Source organism: Gopherus flavomarginatus, chromosome 2 (genome assembly GCF_025201925.1).
Source record: "Gopherus flavomarginatus isolate rGopFla2 chromosome 2, rGopFla2.mat.asm, whole genome shotgun sequence".
Classification (NCBI taxonomy): domain Eukaryota; kingdom Metazoa; phylum Chordata; order Testudines; family Testudinidae; genus Gopherus; species Gopherus flavomarginatus.
The window spans coordinates 272,088,647-272,111,386 of NC_066618.1; the positions used below are offsets into that span (position 1 = coordinate 272,088,647).

General features: G+C 40.0%; 1 protein-coding gene across 4 annotated transcripts in view; it reads right to left on the bottom strand.

Annotated features, from left to right (window-relative positions):
- The window catches only part of CSMD3 (CUB and Sushi multiple domains 3), a 1,198,342-nt gene that overhangs the window by 386,843 nt on the left and 788,759 nt on the right, over nt 1-22,740 (bottom strand). For all 4 annotated transcript variants that reach the window (XM_050940462.1, XM_050940461.1, XM_050940464.1 and 1 more), the window contains one exon: nt 8,418-8,587. In XM_050940462.1, coding sequence (XP_050796419.1) covers nt 8,418-8,587 — 170 coding nt within the window. The remainder of the gene's footprint in view (nt 1-8,417; nt 8,588-22,740) is intronic.

Sequence of the window (22,740 nt, forward strand, 5' to 3'; positions counted from 1 at the left end):
GGATCAATTTTTGCCCCAGATCCCTAAGTCGTCCCCTCAAGGAGTGAACTCACAACCCTGGGTTTAGCAGGCCAATGCTCAAAACACTGAGCTATCCCTCCCCTGAGGGGAAGATACGCTACAGCAAAGGATGAGTGGAAAAAAGATTACCATACTATTTTAGCCACTATTTATTAATAATATAGCCAACTCATTGACTTTACTTGTGGTTCACTACAAAAAAATGTGCAAGAGATGAAATAACTGAACGTAGCCAAATTGATTAGCTAAAGACAAAACACTACAATACAAAAAACAATTCTTATCTCAAAACATGTTCACCTTACACAGAAGATGTGCTTCAAAGATACACATCTAAATCCAATTATGTTTATATCAGGTCTGTTTACAAGTTAAAAAGCACATATTTTGTCACCTAAAATCCAACCAACTAATTTCTCAACTTGTTTTTCTGTTCTTTTCCTTATCTCTGTTTTGAATACCACATTCCAAACCAGCTGGACATAGAGGTACATCCCAACCTATGATAGAACACACCATTCATGTATCTTGACTTTGACAGGCTTCCTGTTGTCTAATGTCAAATGTTATTTCAGCCTACAAAGTGTTGTGAGATTCTTGACATGGGTGAACAGAATTGTAGGAAGAGCATGATATATTCACTTAACATAACTCCCCCTTCCACAATATTATATTAATACCATTCACATAATATCTATTAATGTACCATGTGCTATGCCTAACATGTATGTATTGGCTAATACCACTCAGTCCAGTCTGGAGAGGATGGCAAGATCTCCTTATGCGTGGTGTCACTGAGACCAGAACTGAAGAGAGCCACAAAACATTTAAGGAAGGAGATAAAGTAAATCTTGATGAATTCCCCGTTATCCAGCTTTCTCATACCTGTTAATGTGGCTAAATGTGTGAACTTCCTGAAAAACAGTCATGTTTAGAGAAACATTTTCTAAGGTATCTCTCTTCCAGGGAATACACTGATATAACAGACAGACTCGTCCCCAACCCCCCACTAAAAGCTGTTTAACTGTTCTATGTCGGTGAGGTAATATATCTTTTATAAGACCATTTTCTGTTGGTGCAGGAGACAAGTTTTCCAGGTTACACAGATCTCTTCTTCAGGTCTAGGAAAGGTTGTCAGAGGGTCACAGCTAAATACCAGCTGGAACAGATTGTTTAGTATATGCAGTTAATATACTGTAAGAGACTATTCAAGTTGAAGTGGCCAGTTAACACTTCTGCAGTTAGAGCCTATTCACTCATTTTAACACAACACAGAGCTCTCCTGGAGTGAACTGTAATGTTACAAGAATTTAACTCATAACATAGAAGTACTTCCCATTATCTTTGGGCTTGTCTACACATACTGTGCTGTATCTGTGCAGATGTGCTGCTGTAGTGCTTAGTTAAGATAGCACCTGTGCTGACAGGAGAGCTTCTCCCATCGGTGTAGGCCAGAGGTCTCAAACACATGGGCCGCATGCATCCCATGGGGCTATTTCCTGCTGCCTACCAAGTGGCCTGAGCCCACCCCCCCCGGTCTACCTCCAGGCCTAGGGTGGGCAAACTACAGCTGCAGGATTGCCCCCTCAAGCCCGGCACCACTTCCTGCAGCTGGCATCATGTCCCTGTAGCTGGGTGGCGAAGAGGGGCGAAGAAGCAGAGGGCTCCATCTATGTGTTGCCCTGGCTTCTAGGCATCGCCCCCCCCCCACAGCTCCCATTCCCCGGGAATGGGGAACTGCGGCCAATGGGAGCTTCGGGGAAGGTACCTGGAGACGAGGCAAACAGCACGCAGACCCCTGCGTCCCCCTTCCCCAGGGACATGGTTCCAGCTACTTCCCGGAGCGGAGCAGGGCTGGGGCCGGCAGCCAGCCCTGGCTCCAGTGTGTGCCGCTGTCAGCCCAAAGTCCTCCTGCACCCCGTCCCACAACTCCCTGCCCTGAGCCCCCTGCTGCACCCCACACCCCAACCCCATGCCCTGAGCCTCCTGTTGCATCCCACACCCCTTCTGCAACCCAATTCCCTGCCTTGAGCCCCCGCCTGCACCCTAACCCCCTGCTGCATCTCAACTCCCTGCCCTCAACCCCCGCCACACCCATCATGCACCCTCTGGGGGCAGGGAGGGGGCAGAGTTGGGGTAGCGACTTCAGGGAAGGGGTTGGAATGGGGGCAGGGAAGGGGTGGGAAGAGGCAGGGCCTCACTGAATGGGTGGAGTGAGGGAAGGGACAGGGGCAGTGAGGGGTGTGTGTGTCAGTGATGCTGTCCTTGGGCCAATGAACTAACCCTCATGTGGCCCTCATGGTCATTTGAGTTTGAGACTCCTGGTGTAGGCACTACAACTCCATGAGCAAAAGTTCAGGTTCGCATAACTATATCACTTGGGGATGTGGATTTTCCACACCCCTGAGCAACATGTTTATACTGACATAAGTCTGTTGTGTAGATGAAGCCTACATAAAAATGTTAACCTTCTTGTGTCCTAGTGACAAGGATTCTGAAAGGAGAAACCTCGCAAGTCTTTACACCTGGCACAGGAATTGTTTGAGAATAGCCAGAAATAGCCACTCTCTATTTATTATCAGCTTTTTTTGCATTCAGTACTCTGATCTGCAGGCAGTAGTCAAAGATGCTCTCTCAACACACTGAGAAGACATCTTTAGGATACAGCTTTTTGAAACATTGTCTTCACTAACACAAAGGTGTTTTTTGTGTTTGTTTTTTAAGCAAATTAATAACACACTATGGTTATCTCTCTGTAAAATTCTAAGTGGATTGTAAAAAACCTTTGTAGCAGTCAACATCAGCACTATACCCCCTCTCTCTTGTTGACTTCAGTAACTTTTTCGCTAAATTAAACTACAGTACCTTGGCTCCATATTTTGGTAGTTTTGTTTGTTTGTTTGTTTTTTTCAGTGGGATAGCTAACACACATTAGTTATCATTTGATTTAAAAACACACTCTTTTTTATCAGGGCTTAGCTGTGTTAGTCTGTATCCACAAAAACAACAAGGAGTCTGGTGGCACCTTATAGACTAACAGATTTATTTGGGCATAGTGAAGACGTCAGAGTGCCGTCTTCACAAACGTCAAAAAGGATATAGCCTAAATCAGTGATTCTCAAACTTTTGTACTGGTGACCCCTTTCACACGGAAAGCCTCTGAGTGCGACCCCTTCCCCCAAATATATAAAAAAGTGGTTTTAATGTATAACATCACTATAAATGCTGGATTCAAAGCGAGGTTTGAGGTGGAGGCTGACAGCTTGTGACCCCTCATGTAATAACCTAGTAACCCCTTGAGGGGTCCCAACCCCCAGTTTGAGAACCCCTGACATAGATATTTTAGTTGCTTCGAACTGTCTACCATGTATGTCACATGTTGACTTTTTCTTCATGCTAACCACTGTGCTTGTGATGCACTTCCAATTCTGATCTGCCAAGTGACTACTCTCTTCACACTTAAATCCATCCATAAATCTCAATACTTACATAAGGCTCACAGGAAGCAATTCACAGGAATTTTTCAGAAGAAGTTAAATCAAACCAAAGCTTTAAACTGAGCTATCAAGGTTTCCTCAAGTCTTATATAATTATCTTGGTGTTGTAACTCATGTTACTCCTTACCCCAATCCATGCATATTGTTTGTCTTCTCACTCACCATTTCCAGTTAAATCCCTGGAAGTTAATCAGAGATTTGCTGTGACTTTCATTGAGTCATGACTCCACCCTTCATGTCTTCAGTTAGACTATATAAACTTTGGGACTGGGAATATTTCTTTAATTTACAGTAACTCCTCACTTAAAGTCATCCTGGTTAATGTTCTTTTGTTTTTACATTGCTGATTGATTAGGGAACATGCTTGTTTAAAGTTGTGCAATGCTCCCTTCTAATGTTGTTTGTCAGCTGCCTGCTTTGTCCACTGCTTGCAGGAAAAGCAGCCCATTGGAGTTAGCTGGTGGAGGTTAGGAACCAGGGTGGACCGGCAGCCCCCTATCAGCTCCCCAATCCCTTAAGTTCCATGTGTTGCAGCCACTCCGTAGGCTATCAATCGGCAGTTCAGCTGTCCCTCCCTCCACTGCCATGTGCTGCTCCTGCCCTCTGCCTTGGAGCTGCTCCCAGAGACTCCTGCTTGCTGTGCAGGAGGATAATGGGGAGTAGGGGAGGCTAATGTCAGGGTGTCCCTCTTCCCCCTTCTCCATACAGAGCAGGGAGGGGACACGGACAGAGAGAGCTTGGGGCAGCAGCTGCTGTCTCAACTTCCTGATCCACTTAAAAAGACAATTCACTTATGAGTTTACTTAAAGAGGCAATCTCTCTTTGTCTTTCTCTCCCACACAAGGTGTGTGTCTGTCTCTGTCTGCTATGCTGTCACCCCCCCCCTCCTGTTCGTGCTGCCTTGATGAGAGGCTACACTAACAACAATATATTAATCCTTGAGGGCTCAGCTGAGTGCTAGTTCATCATTTAACAGCAAGGCATTCTCTGGTAAGTATTCCTCCCTCTTCCACCCTCTGATTCTGTCACCTCAGCCAAGCTTCACAATCATCATAGTTGTGAACAGTATTAAATTGTTTGTTTAAAACATGTACTGTGTATATATCTATATAATATATAGTTTTTTGTCTGGTGATTTTTTTCCCGCCTGGAACCTAACACCCACCTACCCCTCTTTTACATTAATTCTTATGGGGAAATTGGATTTGCTTAACATCATTTCGCTTAAAATCACATTTTTCAGGAACATAACTACAACGTTAAGCGAGGAGTTACTGTATTTAATTTAAAAAATAAATTATTCCTGAATGAGTACATCCACATGAGTGTTAAATGTGCTCTAATTTATGTGCATTAACTTCACACCTTTAGTTGATTTGTGTTAATTTTCCCTCATGTTGACAAATCTTCAGATGCTTTTGAAAATCCCATCCATTACGTGAAATTGTTGTTGTAAGAAAGCAATAACTAAGTCAAATAAATAATATAAACTGAGTTCATCTAATGTTAAAACCCCCCAAAACAATAACCGTTGATTATGGATTTTCAAGGCTCCTGGTGAAGTTACAGAATTGCTATAGTAAGACACCCAAATGGTCTTCATATAAGAGGAAGTGTGCATATATGAACCATCAAATTCTTGGTTTGATTAGTTAACTTTGAGATTACAAGGTTGTCCTTTTTTGGACATAGCTCTCCCAAGAATCACTTGGTAATTTGTTTACGTATGACAATGACTCATGCTTAAGACTCCATCTACAACAAAGTTGAACCAGACTGAAAGCGTATAAAATCAAGAAGGCTTTGAAGGAATTATTTAATGAGCCTAGGAAAACCTGACAGGCACCATGGAACACACAGGTGAGACAAAAATACTTGTTAAGGAGGTCAATAATACAAAGATATCTCTGCATCATTCAAAATACAACTGAACTGGAGCAGGGACAGGTAAAGATCATGGGTAATTTCTGCTAAATCAGCATGAGGACAGAGTAAAGAGTTAAAAATGGTGAGAGAGAGATCATAGCATCAGCTAGAACAATGTGTATTTTTATCACAGTTTAGTCATTTTATTCTTAAATCCCTCAGACCTCTTGGATGTATACTACGTGAGTCTGGTGAGTCTTTGCTTTTTAAATTTATCAGTTTGCTCCAGAACCTCTTCTTATGAAACCTTAAGCTCTAAGAACACCTCATCTTTATTTCTAGAAAAGAGTAGGTAAGTATTTTCTTTTAGGGAATAAGAGAACTCTACTTTAACAAGAGAAACCTAGAACTAACAGCTACTGCCTAATATCAAATTGCGTTTCCCCCACATCTTCTCAGAGATTATGAAATGCAATCCTTCTGTGGACTGGGTCATTTGGGGAGGAATTATATAACTCCAATCCAAGGCCCCGCCCCCAATCTGCTCCTTCCCCCAAATCCCCACCCTTGTGTCACCTGCACTCCATCCGCTCCCCCAAGCATGCCTTGCCCTTGTTCTGCCTCTTCCTGCCCCTGCTCCACCCCCTCCCAGTACCTCCCACACACTGCCAAACAGCTGATCGACAGGGCCCACTGAGCACTTGATTGAAGGGACCCTCTGAACAGCTGATTGGTGCATGGCTGGTGGGTGCTGAGCACCCACTAGTTTTTTTCCATGGGTGTTCCAGCCCTGGAGCACCCATTATCCTTCCTTAAGAGTCCCTTGTTATGTAGTAGCTCTGCCCTGCCCTCGATTCAAGTAAGCACCTAAACTTTGATCATAATTGATGATGGTGCTGTTGCTGCCTGTCAAATAGTTTAGGAGGAATTATAGCTTATTACTGTAATTCAGAGGTGGTGACTTGATATGCAAGAATCCAACTACCAGCTGACACTTTTATTTATTTATTATTCATCCCTATTTAACTCAGAGAAAAATTCTGTGAGTGATATTTATAGCTATTCTTCAGTGCTTTTTCTTCTCCCTGTAACCAACTTTGCACTACCCTTGAAAATAAAGATAAAAGTATATTACTGGTAATTAAATGTAAAAAATAATAAAATAAGTAAAAACATTCCAAGCTAATGTTTTCCATAGGGAGGTAAAAGGAAAGCTGATGAACATTGAAATCTGTGTTTTTGTCATGGCAACTCAGTCATAAATCTTCTCTGAACTGCCTGTGCACAGATAAAAATGGCATGGCTATAGCAGGGAGAAGAGTTGCATTGCTTCCAAGTTAAATGTCAAATCTAATTCAGTACAGCAGAACTTCAGAGTTACAAACACCAGAGTCCCTGAATTGACCAGTCAACCACACACCTCAACTGGAACGAGAAGTACACAATCAGGCAGCAGCAGTGGCAACAAACAAACAAACAAACAAAAAAGCAAATATAGTACAATACTATATGTTAAACGTAAACTATTAAAAAATTAAAGGGAAAGTAGCATTTTTTTTCCATATAGTAATGTTTCAAAGCTGTATTTAGGCAATGTTCAGTTGTAAACTTCTGAAAGAACAACCATAATATTTTTTTCAGAGTTATAAACATTTCAGAGTTATGAACAACTTCCATTCCCAAGGTTCTACTGTGGAATGTTTTCATTTTTACTTATAGATAACAGATTTGGATAGTTAAATTTTATTTATGGTCATAAGGAATTCCATCCATGATTTTCTATATAAAAACCTACAAAGAAAAATTGGTATATTTACTTTTATCAGTGGTGTTGGGACAGTGATCTAAACGCAGGCCAAAACCTCCTGAGTACAAATGTCATTTATAACAAATCATTATTTTCTCTAACTCAATTCACCACTTGTAAAATACCATAATTGGTAAAACTGAATATTGGTGTTACATGGATTAGCTTTATTTATTTATTTATTTATTTATTTATTTTAAATTGAAGATAAATCGTAAGTGTTAACTCTCTTATCAATTAGTAAAGTAACTGGATAATTAAAGGAAACAGTTAGTTACTTTGTAAATAGCAAAGCAAAAAAAGGGAATGTAATTTCTGCATTTTTTGGTATTCCTTTGAAGTAGTTCATTTGTGTTAGATTTGATGGAGTCAACATTTGGTTTTTAGTTTTGTGTTTTGTTTTGCTTCTTCATAAAGCCTGGGACTACTCTTTGTTGTTTTGTTTGTTTCTGCTGATTTGCCTGTTAGAAACAGTGTTTCTAATGTTTAACATGGAATATAAATCTCTAAGCAATATATTCAGGGATAAATGTAAACATGTTATTAGTCTATTCATTTAAAAAAAAGTACCTAACAAACATTTTAAAAAAACACTATAGTTGTTAGGGTGATAGCTCTACATCAAATTAATAACGCTAGCATTTGAGATCAATTTTTAAAAGTGCTGGGAGCCCAACTGGAATTGATGGTGCTCAACATTTTGCAGAAGGTGCTTCAACCATGCAATTCCAGACCCCTTATAAGTGCATTCCGTGTGTGCCAGTCAAGAACCATATAAAATTCAGTCTCTCAATCTAATTGGACAGAGGAAAAATACTACTTCCTAGACAAGAACAAAACTTGAAAATTGTGATGCAAAAACATAAGTCATAGGAGACATGCAACCTTGTTAAAAGATCAGTATGTAACATTGGGAGTAGTAAACTTACACACAAATTTAAGACTGCAGAGTATACTTGGTCTTAAAATGTTTTTATGGCTATAAAAATATGGATATATGGTCAAAGAATGGACATGTAAAGGATTGGGAGACTGTAGACAAGGGAAAAGTTTGACTTATTCCATATCAAATTGTTTTACATAGAAGATATGCTACTATAATGGCAATTATTAATATAAATTCACATAAGATTGTAATACTACAAACAGATGAACAGTACATGAATGGCATGAAAGCATGATGTGTTTAGAAATAACATAGACACATTACAAAAATGACAACTTACCTTAAGAACATCTCCTTGTGCTAAGTGAAAAGTTCTGGCTGAAATATTGATTCCCTTCCCTGCTTGTACCTGAATACTATAAATGCATTCATGGTTGTTTTCATAGTTGAGTGGGTAATTGGGGGACAGCAAAATTCCTTCATTATTTGTTGCAGAGGCTCCACATTCAGCTGCAGGTAAAACAGAATGTTGAGGTATAGCTTAATAGAGAATATAAATATTTCAAACAACGGTATGGGAATGTTAATGCAATCTAACAAAACATTAAGATTTGTTGTTATCTAGAGTCTGGCTATAAAATAAATTATTGACATTGGATGATTAGAATTTCTTCACCTGCAGATTCCTCAAATAGTTATAAATGTATAAAATAGTTTAATAAACTATGCTAAATAATATAGATTAATTTTTAAATCTGATAATAATTATAAAGACAGTAATTAAAAATATTTTAACAAGCCTCTATTTTCTGTTTGCTTGTTTTTTAATTCATCTTTGTTATTTTTTAAAAAAAATATATTGAAGACAAAAATTAAATGAAAATAATAATACTTTGGAAGTCACATGGAAGATCTGCTTACAAAAACATACCAAAAATATCTCTAATATTAATTTAATAGAAATAGGTGGATGGTATAAATTATGGAGGAAAATAAAAAGTTATAAGTTCAAAATTTACTAAACTAATAAAATAGGAGTAATCTAAATAATAAAAGAGTAAAAAGAAAATAATTCCCAGACAAGACCTCCATTCAGAGGGATTAAAATTGAGACTACATATTAGTAATTTAGGAGACAATACATTACAGTGATGTAATTATTCCCAAAACAAACATTATTAAACCAGGCAATTAACAGTTAAGGTTAAAAACAAAAGAAATCTAAGTATCAGAGGAGTAGCTGTGTTAGTCTGGATCTATAAAAAGTGACAAAGAGTCCTGTGGCACCTTATAGACTAACAGACGTATTGGAGCATAAGCTTTCGTGTGTGAATACTCTATTCGTCAGACGAATGTGAAAGGAAATCCAAATATCCAAAAATCAAATTTATGGAAGTCTGTAGTTAAGGCACCAAATAACCTTAACTCTGATTTGTAGTGACACCTTGTAGCAGTCATATGATTGTGATTAAGATATTTTAGTGTTTGTGGTCCCAGAACAGATTCACCCTTGTCCCCCACTGCTCCTTGCATCACTGTAGGACACAGTTAAGGTCATGTGGGTGTCCTAACTGTGCAATTCCATATCTTAAATTTGGATTTATTTTAAATTTAAGCTGAACTTTGAATTTTCTAGGTTTATATAGCTTGTTTGTGGGATAGTTACATCCTCCGTGTAATGTATTTGACCCTAAAGCACTGGTATGCATTCTCAGCTTCAACTCCATTTTACCATAGTTTTGCTTTGGTTTTATATTGGGAAATTTCCTTCGTTCATTATTTTACATACCAAACAAGAAACACAAAAGAATTATACCATGCCATACTGGTAACGATTTTAATGCATATATGCTATCAATCTTAAAAGTTCGTTTTCATTGTTTTTAACTTTTAAAGTGAGATGTACACTTTGCCTGGAGCCACAGAAATCAGCAAGTGCATAGTGGCCAGATAAGCTGTGTAAAAATCACTAGAGCAGCCAAAGCACCCAGAGGGCATGGCCCAACTTCCTCCTCTCCTCTGTTCTCCAAATTCTCCTCCACAGACTCCCTTTCCCCCAAATCATTCTCCCTGCATAACCCTACATTCCCTGTGAGTGTGCACACAAACACACCAGTTCCTCCCACGTTCCCCGCTATAGACATATGTAAACACACTAGTGAAATCTCTAGTGTCCCCTCTCCCTCTTGACCTTATTGTTGAGTACAGCTGGTGTAATGGGTATTTTTCAAAAGAAAATTAATGATTAGTGGTAATCTTTGCAATTATTTTTCACAACTGAAAATACTCCTTCAGTAGAGGCTGATGCATAAAGTTGTCTTCTTCTGAGTTACTCATGAAGAACCACTCTCTTTCAAAATGGCTATCCTTTCTCATTGTTGTCAATGGGACTGAAGCCAACTAAGATACCCCCTTTTAAAATGACCACTGCCTCCTATTTTTCCCTTACGGAAGCTAATAGACCCCTATGTTTCCAGAAAGCGGAGAGAGGCAGGTGAATGTAGGCTGTGGCCATTTTGCTAAGGAAAGCCTGTGTCCTTAGCTGTATTTAGAACAATGGGAGATAGGTGTCATTTTGAAAAGGTGCAATTCTTCATCCAGTTTTCTCTAGAACATTATTCTTCAACCTCTATTGAAGAAGAAACTTTCATTTATGATGAATAACAACAAAAAAGCTATCATTAATCCTTTTGAAAAACCATCAAAGTAGATTAAGACAAGGTACCATAAGAGTAGTTTGGAGAGTCTACTATTATGTTATTAAGATCATTAGGGACAAAACAAAGTCTAACATGTGGTGCTAAATTTCTTTCAGGACCTACATTATTACTTAATTTAGCTAATTAACAGACTAACCTGCAAATTCTCAGAAAATGCATTAATTAACCAGAGTAGCTGTAATTTTGAAGAGAGGCTGTATTTTTCATACATAACATGGAACTATGACCCACAACTTAACTGCAAAATCCTAATAAAGATAATATGATTTATTATAATGACCTGCAACTTTAAGCTGAGGGACGAGATGTTTGGATTGCTGGACAATTGAAGGGAACAGCGCTTTATGGCTGGGTGGGAGGAGGGGACATGAAAACTTCTGCAAAAAGGGGCAGCGTGGTCGCTGACTCATCCCCTGGGAATGGAGGGTTTAAAAGAGGAAGCTCAGTGCCTAAAGCCTTCCTTTTGGGCTCTGTTAATTCATTGCATGTTGGGCAGTAGGTGCCTTACACCCTGAGCCCTCAGAAGGGAAAGGGTGGGGGTGCCTAAATTGATTGGGTCACACCTTGAGTTCTCGGTAGGGTATAGGCAGAGTGCTCTAGATTTTGCAGGTAACAGGGTCTCTGGCCTTCACCCCATGGGTTCAGGGCTACCATGCTTGGGACTTTCTACGCAAGACATTTATTTTAAGATAAAAACACTACAGAGAAAACATACTAAAAACAATAAAAACCCTACACACATCCTAACATCTTACCAGGGATCATATCTCACAGATTCAGCAGGGGATCTGGCCAATGTCAGTTCTTCCAAACTCTCCCTAAGGATTATCCATCCACCATCCCCCCCTCCACCCAATAGAAAGTTCTGTCCACTCCTGGTTTAAAAAACACACACACACACAAACACACACAAAAACCCCCCTGCTCTAAGTCAGTTTAAACTCAGGCTATGTATCCAAAAGTCCTTTCTTTGTTTCTTGTGCTCTGGAGAATCCAGTATGAACCAGTACATGGCAAGCCTCTCAAGGTTGTGATACCTCTTTGAAGATGTTACAGCCTTAGTGAATTTACCTAGTCAGTCATCACTATTCTTAGTTCCTGGAAGGCTGTGGTCCACCATAAAATCTCTGGCCCACAGGGATACCTAAACTTAATACAGTAAGATCTCCCAGAGATATTGCAGGAAATTGCCATAACTGTCATAAGATTATCATAGGCTGTTCAGATAAGATTTGAAGATTAGCATACCAAAACTGCCTTGGCCAGGCGAGGATTATCATTATTTTGCCTCCTTCCAGGTTAAGCTTCTTGAGCACTGCTAATATTAACGGAATTGGAGAAACACGTAGAGAAGATGCAGAACCCTAGAATCAAGAACGCATCTGAAGCGGACCCTGAGTCTGACCCCTTCTGGAGTACAAGTGATGGCACTTCCCATTCTCCCTCGTGGCAAGAGGGTCCATGGTGGGAAAACCTCACTTGCTGAATACCAATCCAATTATGTCATCTGTTAGGGAGCACTCATAGTTATCAACAAACTTTCCACAGAAGCAATCTGGCAGAACATATGGAATTCCTGGAAGATGAATCATATGCAAAAGTTCCGGAGACATGCCACTTCCTGACACTGGGGAGTGGATCTTGCTTTGCTCTGCTTTTTCAAGTCAAATATATCAGTAGTATTGTCTGTCATGACCGATATGGGAAGTTCCTTTGTGACTGTGAAAAACTGTGAAAGCATTGTAAATGGCTCAGCTCCAGGATGTTTATGTGAAAGGCTGATTCTCATGAGATCCACAAGTCCTGCATTAGCAAGTTGTCCAAATGTGCTCCCTAGCCAAGCATAGATGGATTCATCACCAGAGCTTTCAATGGAAGAGGAAGGAAGAATGGAATCCCTTTGCAGGCTTTTGCTGGGTCTGCCCACCACTTTAATGTCAACAGGACTCGAGGTGGAGCATGAACCAACAGGTCCAGATGATGATCGCTTGATGGATGTAGACTTCAACCACTCTTGCATACAGTGAAGGTAAAGTCTGGCATGCTGAGTCAGGATGCCATATGGCCCAGTAGTCTGAGATATGTTCTTGCAGTTGTTCTTGGCTGAGCCAGAAGATTGGTGCACAGGACAAGCATGGCATGATTTCTGGGAGGAAGGAGGCTGGGAGGGATGAAAGGGAAGATACGTCATTACTATCATAGAGTCCAGAATGACCCTAATGAACTCATTTATATTTTTTTGTGCTGGAGTCAGTACTGATATGTCTTTTCTTATTTTCAGAGCTAGTCAGGAAAATAGAACTTGATTATGGTGGAGGAAGTCTGTTACTTGTTGATGAGATTCTCCACAAATCAGCCAGCTGTATAGTATGAGAAAACTTGGATTCCCATTTTCCTCAGGTAAGACTAGAAGGCACTTCATGATCTCTGAGAGGTATCAACAGGCCAAATGGTAGGACGCTATGCAAGCAATGACAACCACCCAATAGGAACAAAGGATACCGTCTATGGGCTGCATAGACCACAGCGTGAAAATAGGCATCCTGGAGACTTTGAACAGTATATCAAACATTCAGATCTACGGATAGGATAATAGAAGCAAGTGACACCATCTGAAACTTGAGCTCTCTAATGCAGGTGTTTAGCAGTCTTATGTCAAGACTATCTTCCTCTGCTTTTTGGGAATGAGGAAGTAAAGAGAATAAGCCCCTTGATGAGATTGTTTCTACTGCTCCAAAAATGAAGAGTTTGCATTGCTAGATTTTGGACACTCTCATGAGAGGGGTCCCCGGATAGGAACAGAGAAGGTGGTTGATGGTGGGAAAGAGACTGGAACTGGATGCTATATTCAACCTCTACAATGTCCAGAACCTGCTGGTTTGTGATGATGGTGTTTCAAAGCCACAGAAATGGTATAAATGGTTCCCAAAAAGAGGATATGGGAAGCTCTGAAGCTCTCAAGTGAGCAGTCAAATCCACTGCCTATCCCTTGAAGGAGGCAAGTGAATCGACACACCAGTGAAAGTACTGGACTTCCTCCTGGGAAATTGATGTTGCTTCCTTTGTAGATCCATCTCATTGTTTTTTGTTTGTTTGCTTTTGGTTGTTTGTTTAACTGATTTTCATAAAGAAATAATGAAAAGTACAAAAATGCAAATAACTTACAGCTTGTATATGTTTCCAAATACCTTATTCCTCACAGGATCTCCAACAGAATTACATAATCACACAATTTTACAACTTGTCAAAGCTGTAAGGCAGACAATACATAACCAAACAATACTACATAGACACAATATGTTAGGGAAGAGGTAACAGTAATAAAATGAACTATGTACATGAATAGTGAGAGGACGGAAGTAGAGGACGGGAGGGAAAATGAAGTGAGGTTAGGAGTAATGAAGATTTGTCATTCTTTGGGCCATCTCAATATTTTTGTATCCAAATGTATCTAGAAATGGGGTCCAACTTTCTTCAAATTCACATAATTGCTGTTTATAGTGATAAGCTATTATTTCTTTGGCTACTAACTCAGAAAGGTCCAAATGTCACTGTTCTATCCTAAATGTAAGCCTACTTTTCATTTTAGTAAATCAGGTGCTTGGTGAGCATCTGAGTCCTCAAGAACCAAAGATTTTGTGGTGGTTTTGAACCCAGTTTAGCAGGTAAGTAACCTATGACATAATTTTCATCTGAGATTTGACTGCTGAAGCTGAGCACCATTTTAACTCGTGTCCATTTTTTTTCCACAGCTGCCTGACTGTTGGCCAGTCCCCTAGCATATGCATCCAGGTTTCTTTTTAACTTGTTACAACACCAACAAATAGAGAATACGGCCTTTCGCTTGCGCAACCTCTGTAGTATCCAATGCATTTTGAATAAAATATTTTGCTGTAAGATACACAGTCTGAGATCCACAGAAGAATTTTTAACATTACATAATATGCTCAGCTATTGTGATTCTTTTAAGAGCTACGATAAATCCTCTTACTGTCCTTTCACAAAGACCTCCAGACTTATGGAGATCCTCTTCATTAACTACATGTATATACAGGACATTGGCCTGCACAGTTTATGAAGCATTTCTAAGGTTCCCAGTAATCCCTGACCCATCTAGATAGGAAAAGTGCTGAAATGGCTCAATCTTTCTAAGTACGGTATATGAAACAAATGAACACAGGAGATGGCCCAAAGACCTTAGCTGTACCTAGATAATACAAGAACACTCTTTTCGCATCTAAAGAATGTAATTTAGAATCTGCTTTACTTGTTTGAGGTTGAGGAAAAAAAACACAGGTAAATTTATACTCTGATTAACATGGAAATCTGAAACTACCATCAGAATAAACTGAGGATGTGGTCTAAGAATCACTTGTCTTTATACAAAGTAGTAGGGGAGTGTTTGCCATTAATGTGTGTAGCTCACTAATTTTTCTAGTGGAAGTTATCATTATTATAAATGCTGCCTTTATAGAAAGACGAAAGACAGAGCAATTCCATAAAGGCTCAAATGGAGATTCATGTGCTGAGTTCATATTAAATTCAAATTCCATGCAGTGACGGGGTCATGAATGATGTCCTATGAGCATGCTTGGCCATGTTTTGGCCCTCCTTAATAAGGGATAATGTTAATTTCCTCTGCTCTTCTGGTAAATTTGGTAAAGATAGACATCTTCTCCCATAACTGAAACTGATAGCTAGTCATAACTGCTTGGTAGTTAGCTATGTGAATGTTTCAGGATGCAGACAAAACCCATTTTCTGCCTAAGGGATGTCTGTATCCATGTGGGTAGAAAGTTGAAAACTTGATCTAGACTTTTGAAGCGTTGCTGCTATAACCAAAGTGTTTGAACGAGGGTGTACATAAAAACAAGAAAATCTCTCCTGTGGGATTTGATATAATTTGTCCATCTTTTTAGAGATTGATTGACATGAACATGGTTTGGACCAAAGGGATTTTGCCAGTTGCCACAGCCCTCCTAACATAAGCAAGGAGATTTTAGCCTTGGCAGTAGATGCCAGAACCCCAAAAACTGGATTTGAAGGCTCCTCCAAAGCTATACGGCTACAGATAACAATTTTAAAGTTGATGTCATCCTATCAACCAATTCATGAAATTGACTTGCATCCTCAGTGGGAGACGATGCTGTCACTATCTTGATGTTGCCATCAAGAGATGAGCCACTCTGCATCTCTGTGACATCATGTTGAAAGTCATCCTGTGGAGGTCCCTCCTAGTAATCCTTTTCTGAGAATGCCACTGTTTGAAAGCATGGAGAAGGTAGAAAACTGTAACTCTCAGATCTGTATCCTGCTCAGATCCACAGATTGTGTAGGATGTTGCTCCACTATCAGATATTTTGACCTTCTGTCAGGCAAGAGTAGACAGAAGGTGTAAGCAAACACAGGCCAGGCCTACCAACTTCCCCAATTTGGTATCCACATAATCACAGGATCCAGTTCAACCTCCAATTGCAAATCCGATCCTGGATCTGATATAGAAGCCATTGGTGAGATTTACAATGTAGGGACCCCAAACCCAAAAGGAGTCCCAAAAATGAAGGACAAGTCTTCCCTGCTAACACTATAGGGGTCTGAGGTGGTGGGTAATGACTTTGGAGACCTCTCTCTCTCTGCACTTCTCACTTTGGTCTTTTGTCCAGCAGGAAATTGGATCTGATCAGATCTGAAGAAGGACAAGGATCCAGATGAATTTGAGTTGTAACCTCTATTACATGTAGTTGGCCTTGCCCTAATGGACTCAAAGGTCTCACCATTGAATCCATACTCTTGGATCCATCTTGAGATCCTGAGTATTTAAATTTTGGATCCATGATTTGTAAGTGATCAGAGGAGCCACTGAATATATGCTTTCATTTGTCCTTTCTCTTCCTCGCACTGAGTTAGATGCTCCCAACATATTTTGCATATCCTGTGATGCTTGTCAGGATACAGGACTGATGAGGAATGTACTGTGGCTAAAGTCAGACCCAAGGATCTGGGCATGGAGACTACAGTTGATTTGTAACTACAGCCTGGCGCAGAGCTGAAGTTCTTGTCTCAGATCTAAAGGGTTTTTTTGGATCTGGACATAGTCAGAGCCTATTCTAGTCCCCAGTTCTGACTATTAGATTCCTTAGAGCTATCAGATCCCAAAGCTTTATTGATAAGGAATAGAAGGCTCTGCAGTATATTTTGTCTTTCCTTTCTGGTACAGTGACAGAGCTGCACCACTGAAGCGCTGTAAGTATAGACAAGCCCTAATATAACTAAGTACTTAACTATTCATTTACAGAATTTACATATAAAAGAGGTGTACAAAGAAGCAGTCACTGCAAATTCCAACTCACAGCCACAGCTGGCACGAAAGAACTCAGTAGTGGTTGGGGACGGACCTGCTGGTCACAGAATCATAGAATATCAGGGTTGGAAGGGACCTCAGGAGGTCATCTAGTCCAACCCCTGCTCAAAACAGGACCATTTTCCAACTAAATCATCCCAGCCAGGGCTTTGGATGATTTAGTCCAAAAGCCTCCAAGAAAGGAGATTCCACCACCTCCCTAGGTAACCCATTCCAGTGTTTCACCACCCTCCTAGTGAAATAGTTTTTCCTAATATCCAACCTAAACCTCCTCCACTGCAACTTGAGACCATTGCTCCTTGTTCTGTCCTCTGCCACCACTGAGAACAGTCTAGATCCATCCTTCTTGGAACCCACTTTCAGGTAGTTGAAAGCAGCTATCAAATCCCCGCTCAGTCTTCTTTTCTGCAGACTAAACAATCCCAGTTCCCTCAGCCTCTCCTCATAAGTCAGCCCCCTAAACATTTTTGGTGCCCTCCACTTGACTCTTTCAAATTTTTCCACATCCTTCTTGTAGTATGGGGCCCACAGTACTCCAGATGAGGCCTCACCAATGTCAAACAGAGCGGAATGATCACATCCCTCAATCTGCTGGCAATGTCACTACTTATACAGCTCAAAATGCAACAAGGGCACACTGCTGACTCATCTCCAGCTTCTCATCCACTGTAATCCCTAGGTCCTTTTCTGCAGAACTGCTGCCTAGACATTCAGTCCGTAGTCTGTTGCAGTGCATGGGATTCTTCCTTCCTAAGTGCAGGACTCTGCACTTGTCCTTGTTGAACCTCATCAGATTTCTTTTGGCCCAATCCTCTAATTTGTCCAGGTCCCTCTGTATCCTAAAACTATCCTCCAGCATATCTACCACGCCTCCCAGTTTAGTGTCACCTGCAATTTTGCTGAGACTGCAGTCCACGTCACCCTCCAGATCATTAATAAAGATATTGAAAAAAGCTGTCCCCAGGACTGACCCTTGGGGCACTCCGCTTGATACCGGCTGCCAACTAGACATGGAGACATTAATCACTACCCATTGAGCCCGACGATTTAGCCAGCGTTCTATCCACCTTATAGTCCATTCATCCAGTCCATACTTTAACTTGTTGGCAAGAATACTCTGGGAGACCATATCAAAAGCTTTGCTAAAGTCAAGGAATAATGGATCCACAGATTTCCCCTCATTCACAGAGCCATTTATCTCATCGTAGAAGGCAATTAGGTTAGTCAGGCATGACTTGCATTTGGTGAATCCATGCTGACTGTTCTTGATCACTTTCCTCTCTGCTAAGGGCTTCAGAATTGATTCCTTGAGAACCTGCTCCATGATTTCTCCAGGGACTGAGGTGAGGCTGACTGTCCTGTAGTTCCCTGGATACTCCTTCTTCCCTTTTTTAAAGATGAGCACTACATTAGCCTTTTTCCAGTCATCCGGGACCTCCCTGATTCCCTTGAGTTTTCAAAGATAACGGCCAATGGCTCTGCAATCACATTAGCCAACTACTTTAGCACCCTCGGCTGCAGTGCACATCTGGCCCCATGGATTTGTGCTCATCCAGCTTTTCTAAATAGTCCTGAACCACTTCATTCTCCACAGAGGGCTGATCACCTTCTTCCCCTGCTGGGCTGCCTAGTGCAGCAGTCTGGGAGCTGACCTTGTTCGTGAAGACAGAAGCAAAAAAAGCACTGAGTACATTAACTTTTTCTACATCCTCTATCACTAGGTTGCCTCCTTCATTCAGTAAGGGGCCCACACTTTCCTTGACTTTCTTCTTGTTTCTAACATACTTGAAGAAACTCTTCTTGTTACTTTTAACAAGTGCCTTTTTATGCCCTGGATTGGAGGCATGAAGACATGCAAAGTGTGGGCATTACCCCAATGGCAACTGTTGGCCACAAGAAAGTGATTCTTCACTCTGACTCTGAAACACTGTGGAGGGGTTTTCATTAAAATGCTTCTCTGAAATAGTTTCAGCTTAAAATACACTAAAACACTGCTGATATCATTAACATCCAACCATGCAGATATGAACATGACAAATTAATAACCTATTAAACGATAAAACAAAACTGGGATGGATATCCATGTACATAGATTCTGAGAGAATAACTATATTATGATACCGAGTGCAATAGAATTCACAAGATTGAAACCAGTATAGATGTAAATTAAGTGTTTGGGAAAGGGACTCAAAGGAGATAGAGAGGGTTAAGAAGGGAAGGGGGAAAAAAGAAGGAGACAGAAACTGAAGGGGAAACAAATAAAGAGAGGAAGAAAAATAAAGACAAATAGAAGGGGGAGAAAATAAAATTATCATTGTAGGGATAAAAGAGGAGCAACAGAGGGACAGTGAGGGGAGACTATGTTAGAAAGAGGAGTCAAGATTTAAAAATGTGCCCGAACATTTTTGAATAGCTTTGATGTCTCATTCTATGAAGTTACCTTGCTTAGATTTTATATTCTATGGGCAAAATTCTGGCTCCACTACAGTCAATGGCAAACATTCCTTTAAAATATAGTGGACAAGAATACACCGTATTTTATTATTCTAGAAACGATAGCTTGAAGAAAAATAGGTTCATAAGTGAGAAAGTGAAAAATGAGATTAATAGTAAGAAACATCTTGTGATCTTTACTCCAAACCCTGGTTCTATATATAATGGGGAGATACAGGTAAGCAAAATAAATTGTTCTTCACGATCCTGCCAAAAATTAAAAGGTCAGCTAAAGATTTTTTTTAATTCTCAGTAATTAACATTGAAAGGGAATTATTGGTTTCATTGGTTACTTGATCTTGTAACAAATAATAGTTACGTTTCTTTGCTCATGTATATATGCAAAATGTTATGTAGCTCTTCATAGAACAGATGAGTTTAAACAATAGTTTGTTTTTCATTTGAATGTTGTAATCCCTTTAAACATCACTGTTACTGCAACTGAGAAATGAAATACATTTTGTTTGGGTTTAATCATTTGCAAACAAATCTGAAATAAATAGGATTTTGTCACATTAAGAATATTAAAAGGATTGTGTGTGATTTCTCATTATTCAGATAATAAAAAGCTTACTACAGATAATTATGGAATGGGAAAGTATGATGTTCAGTTATGAACTGAAATTTGACCCTCTTTTTTCTTCAAAGAGGAACCCCCCAGGGTCTCAGCCATGGAGAAGATAAGATCTGTAAATGGCAATTTCATATTTTGTGATAGTGATCATATCCCCTGGTCAGAAGAGGAAACAGCACAGCAAAAGCTTGATTGGGAGGCAAATTATGCATTCCTAAAAGGATTTCGTCTTTGAGCAACAGAAGTAATAGACTTCAAGTCAACAGCTACCTGAATAAGAGACTCTAAATTTAGTGGACAACAAATTGATTCCCCAAAGCTTTTAATCTTGTTCTTCTCCCTCTCAACCCTTCACGTGCAGTGATGAGAGAGACAGGAAAATAAATACTGAAGGGACTGAATTATGACTGAAGTATACTTTAATAGGTATAATCTGAATTATGAGCCCAGCAGCAACTCTTTAGAGTTCTTTGCAGAATGGATTTAAGAAGCAGCTTTGGTGGGGGGGGGGGAGGGAAAGGGTGTCTTATTCTGTTGAAGAAATTTAAACAGGAGAGTTGCTCCAATTTGTTGCAGGTCTACATTTGATGTTGGACGCTCACCTTACCTTAACAAGGAAGATATAACAAAGATGACATTTCCTGCTTTTGTTTTGTGCTGATCAAAATGACTGGGTTTCCTTTTATAAGGAGGAGAAAATAAATCACCCTACTGAATCAACCCTGATGATTTCTTGGATCTCAGATGACAAAAACGGGAAAGACAAAAAAATGGAATCTAACTAACACATTAAAAGCACACTGCACTTGGCCACAGTCATTGCTGTATCTATGAATTATGGCACCATAATTTCTGTAAAAGCTCAGCCACTCTGTGTGAGAACATCAAATCCTTCAATAAGTTTTGTAAGACAAAGGAGTTGCACTAGCATCACTGTACTAAAGTTCTCTTTCCATAAGTTTTAAACAAAAGTTGCAAGGCAGCAGTGCTACAGTACCATGTATACACTTTGTGAAGTGCTTTGGGATGAAAGGCATCAGAGTCAGATGGGGGTGGTACTGTGGTCAAGATCAGCAAATAATTCCACAGCAGTCAAATGTTTTTGCTAAAATGATCATCAATGAAATAGCTAGCAATATTCATTTAAAGTATTATTATACCTGAGAACTAATAATCCCTAGCTGACATAAATAGGCTGGGGCCCAACACAAGTTCAAACAAAATACTAATCTGCAGATGCTTGTACCAAAGCTGAAAGTACATCTACATGGCACACTCCTCTCAGTGGCACGTAGAATGCATACAATACATGCCCCTCAGTATGGGTATAAATAGCAATGTAGACAGAAAGACACTGCCTAGGTAGTAAAGAAACCATCGAACTTCTAAAAAGCACCAGCAGCTCCTTGCTGTAGAAGTCTCCCTCTGCAGCAAGGAAAGGCTCTTGTAGCTCTCTAAAGCAGGGGAAAGCTCTAGCAATGGGGAGACAGCAGGGAAAGGGTTCAGCAGCCAGGACCTGCTGGTCCTTTGCTTGCGGGCTCCCCCTTAGCATAGCCTTTCACTGACACATGTTGCTACACACTTCAGAGTAGACTCAGCCTGCTATTCACCGTGCCACATAGTTACACATACTCTGCATGACGCTGCAAGAGGTATGCCACGCAGATGTAGCCTGAGTGAGAGGAAACCATTCTGAAAGATAAAATTCAGGGTTAAGAAATGCAAGGTAATGTGCAATGGAAGGAATAATATTAAGGAATCACAATACACATAGATTGGTTTAAAATTAACTGTATTCATCCAAGAAAAGACACTAGATATCAATTTAGGGAGCTCTCTATGCTCAATCCAGAGCAGTAGATTAAAGAAGTGCACAAAATATTAAGATTCATAAGAAATGGGATGGAAGATAATGTTGATTATGTTTTAACACTGCTGTGTAAGCTGATGGGATGCCTTCACCTGCAATATATTCAGTTCTGGTCTCCCTGTTTCATAAGACAAATAGTGGACACAGAAGGGATTCAGAGATGGACTTTAAAAAAATTCAGAGGCATAGAAAAACTTCCAAATAAGAAGAGATTCATATCAGGAATACTTAGTTCAAAGAAGAATAGTAGAGGCATACACAAATTAATAGCAAATAGAAGTTAAATTGATAATTCCCATCTACCCTTTCTCATAATACAAGAACAAGGGGATAGTCACTAATTTAAATCACATTTAGAATAAACAAAAGGAACCAAATTCAGACATGATACACATCCAGTCACCACTGCCCCCACCCTCTGAGTCCTGCATACACATGGACAAGTAGTGACACTCCATTTGGAGGTGTTTGCTGATGCACTGGAGAAAGTACAGGAGTGCCTAATGGATCTGCAACAACACAGTAAATATACAGGAGACCTATCTGTTACTAAAGCTCCTATAATCTGTATTAACTTAACTGCAATGGTTACACAGCTGCTCTGCACTTAAGTACTGATTTGAAGGCAGAAGTTTCTTTTCCCTC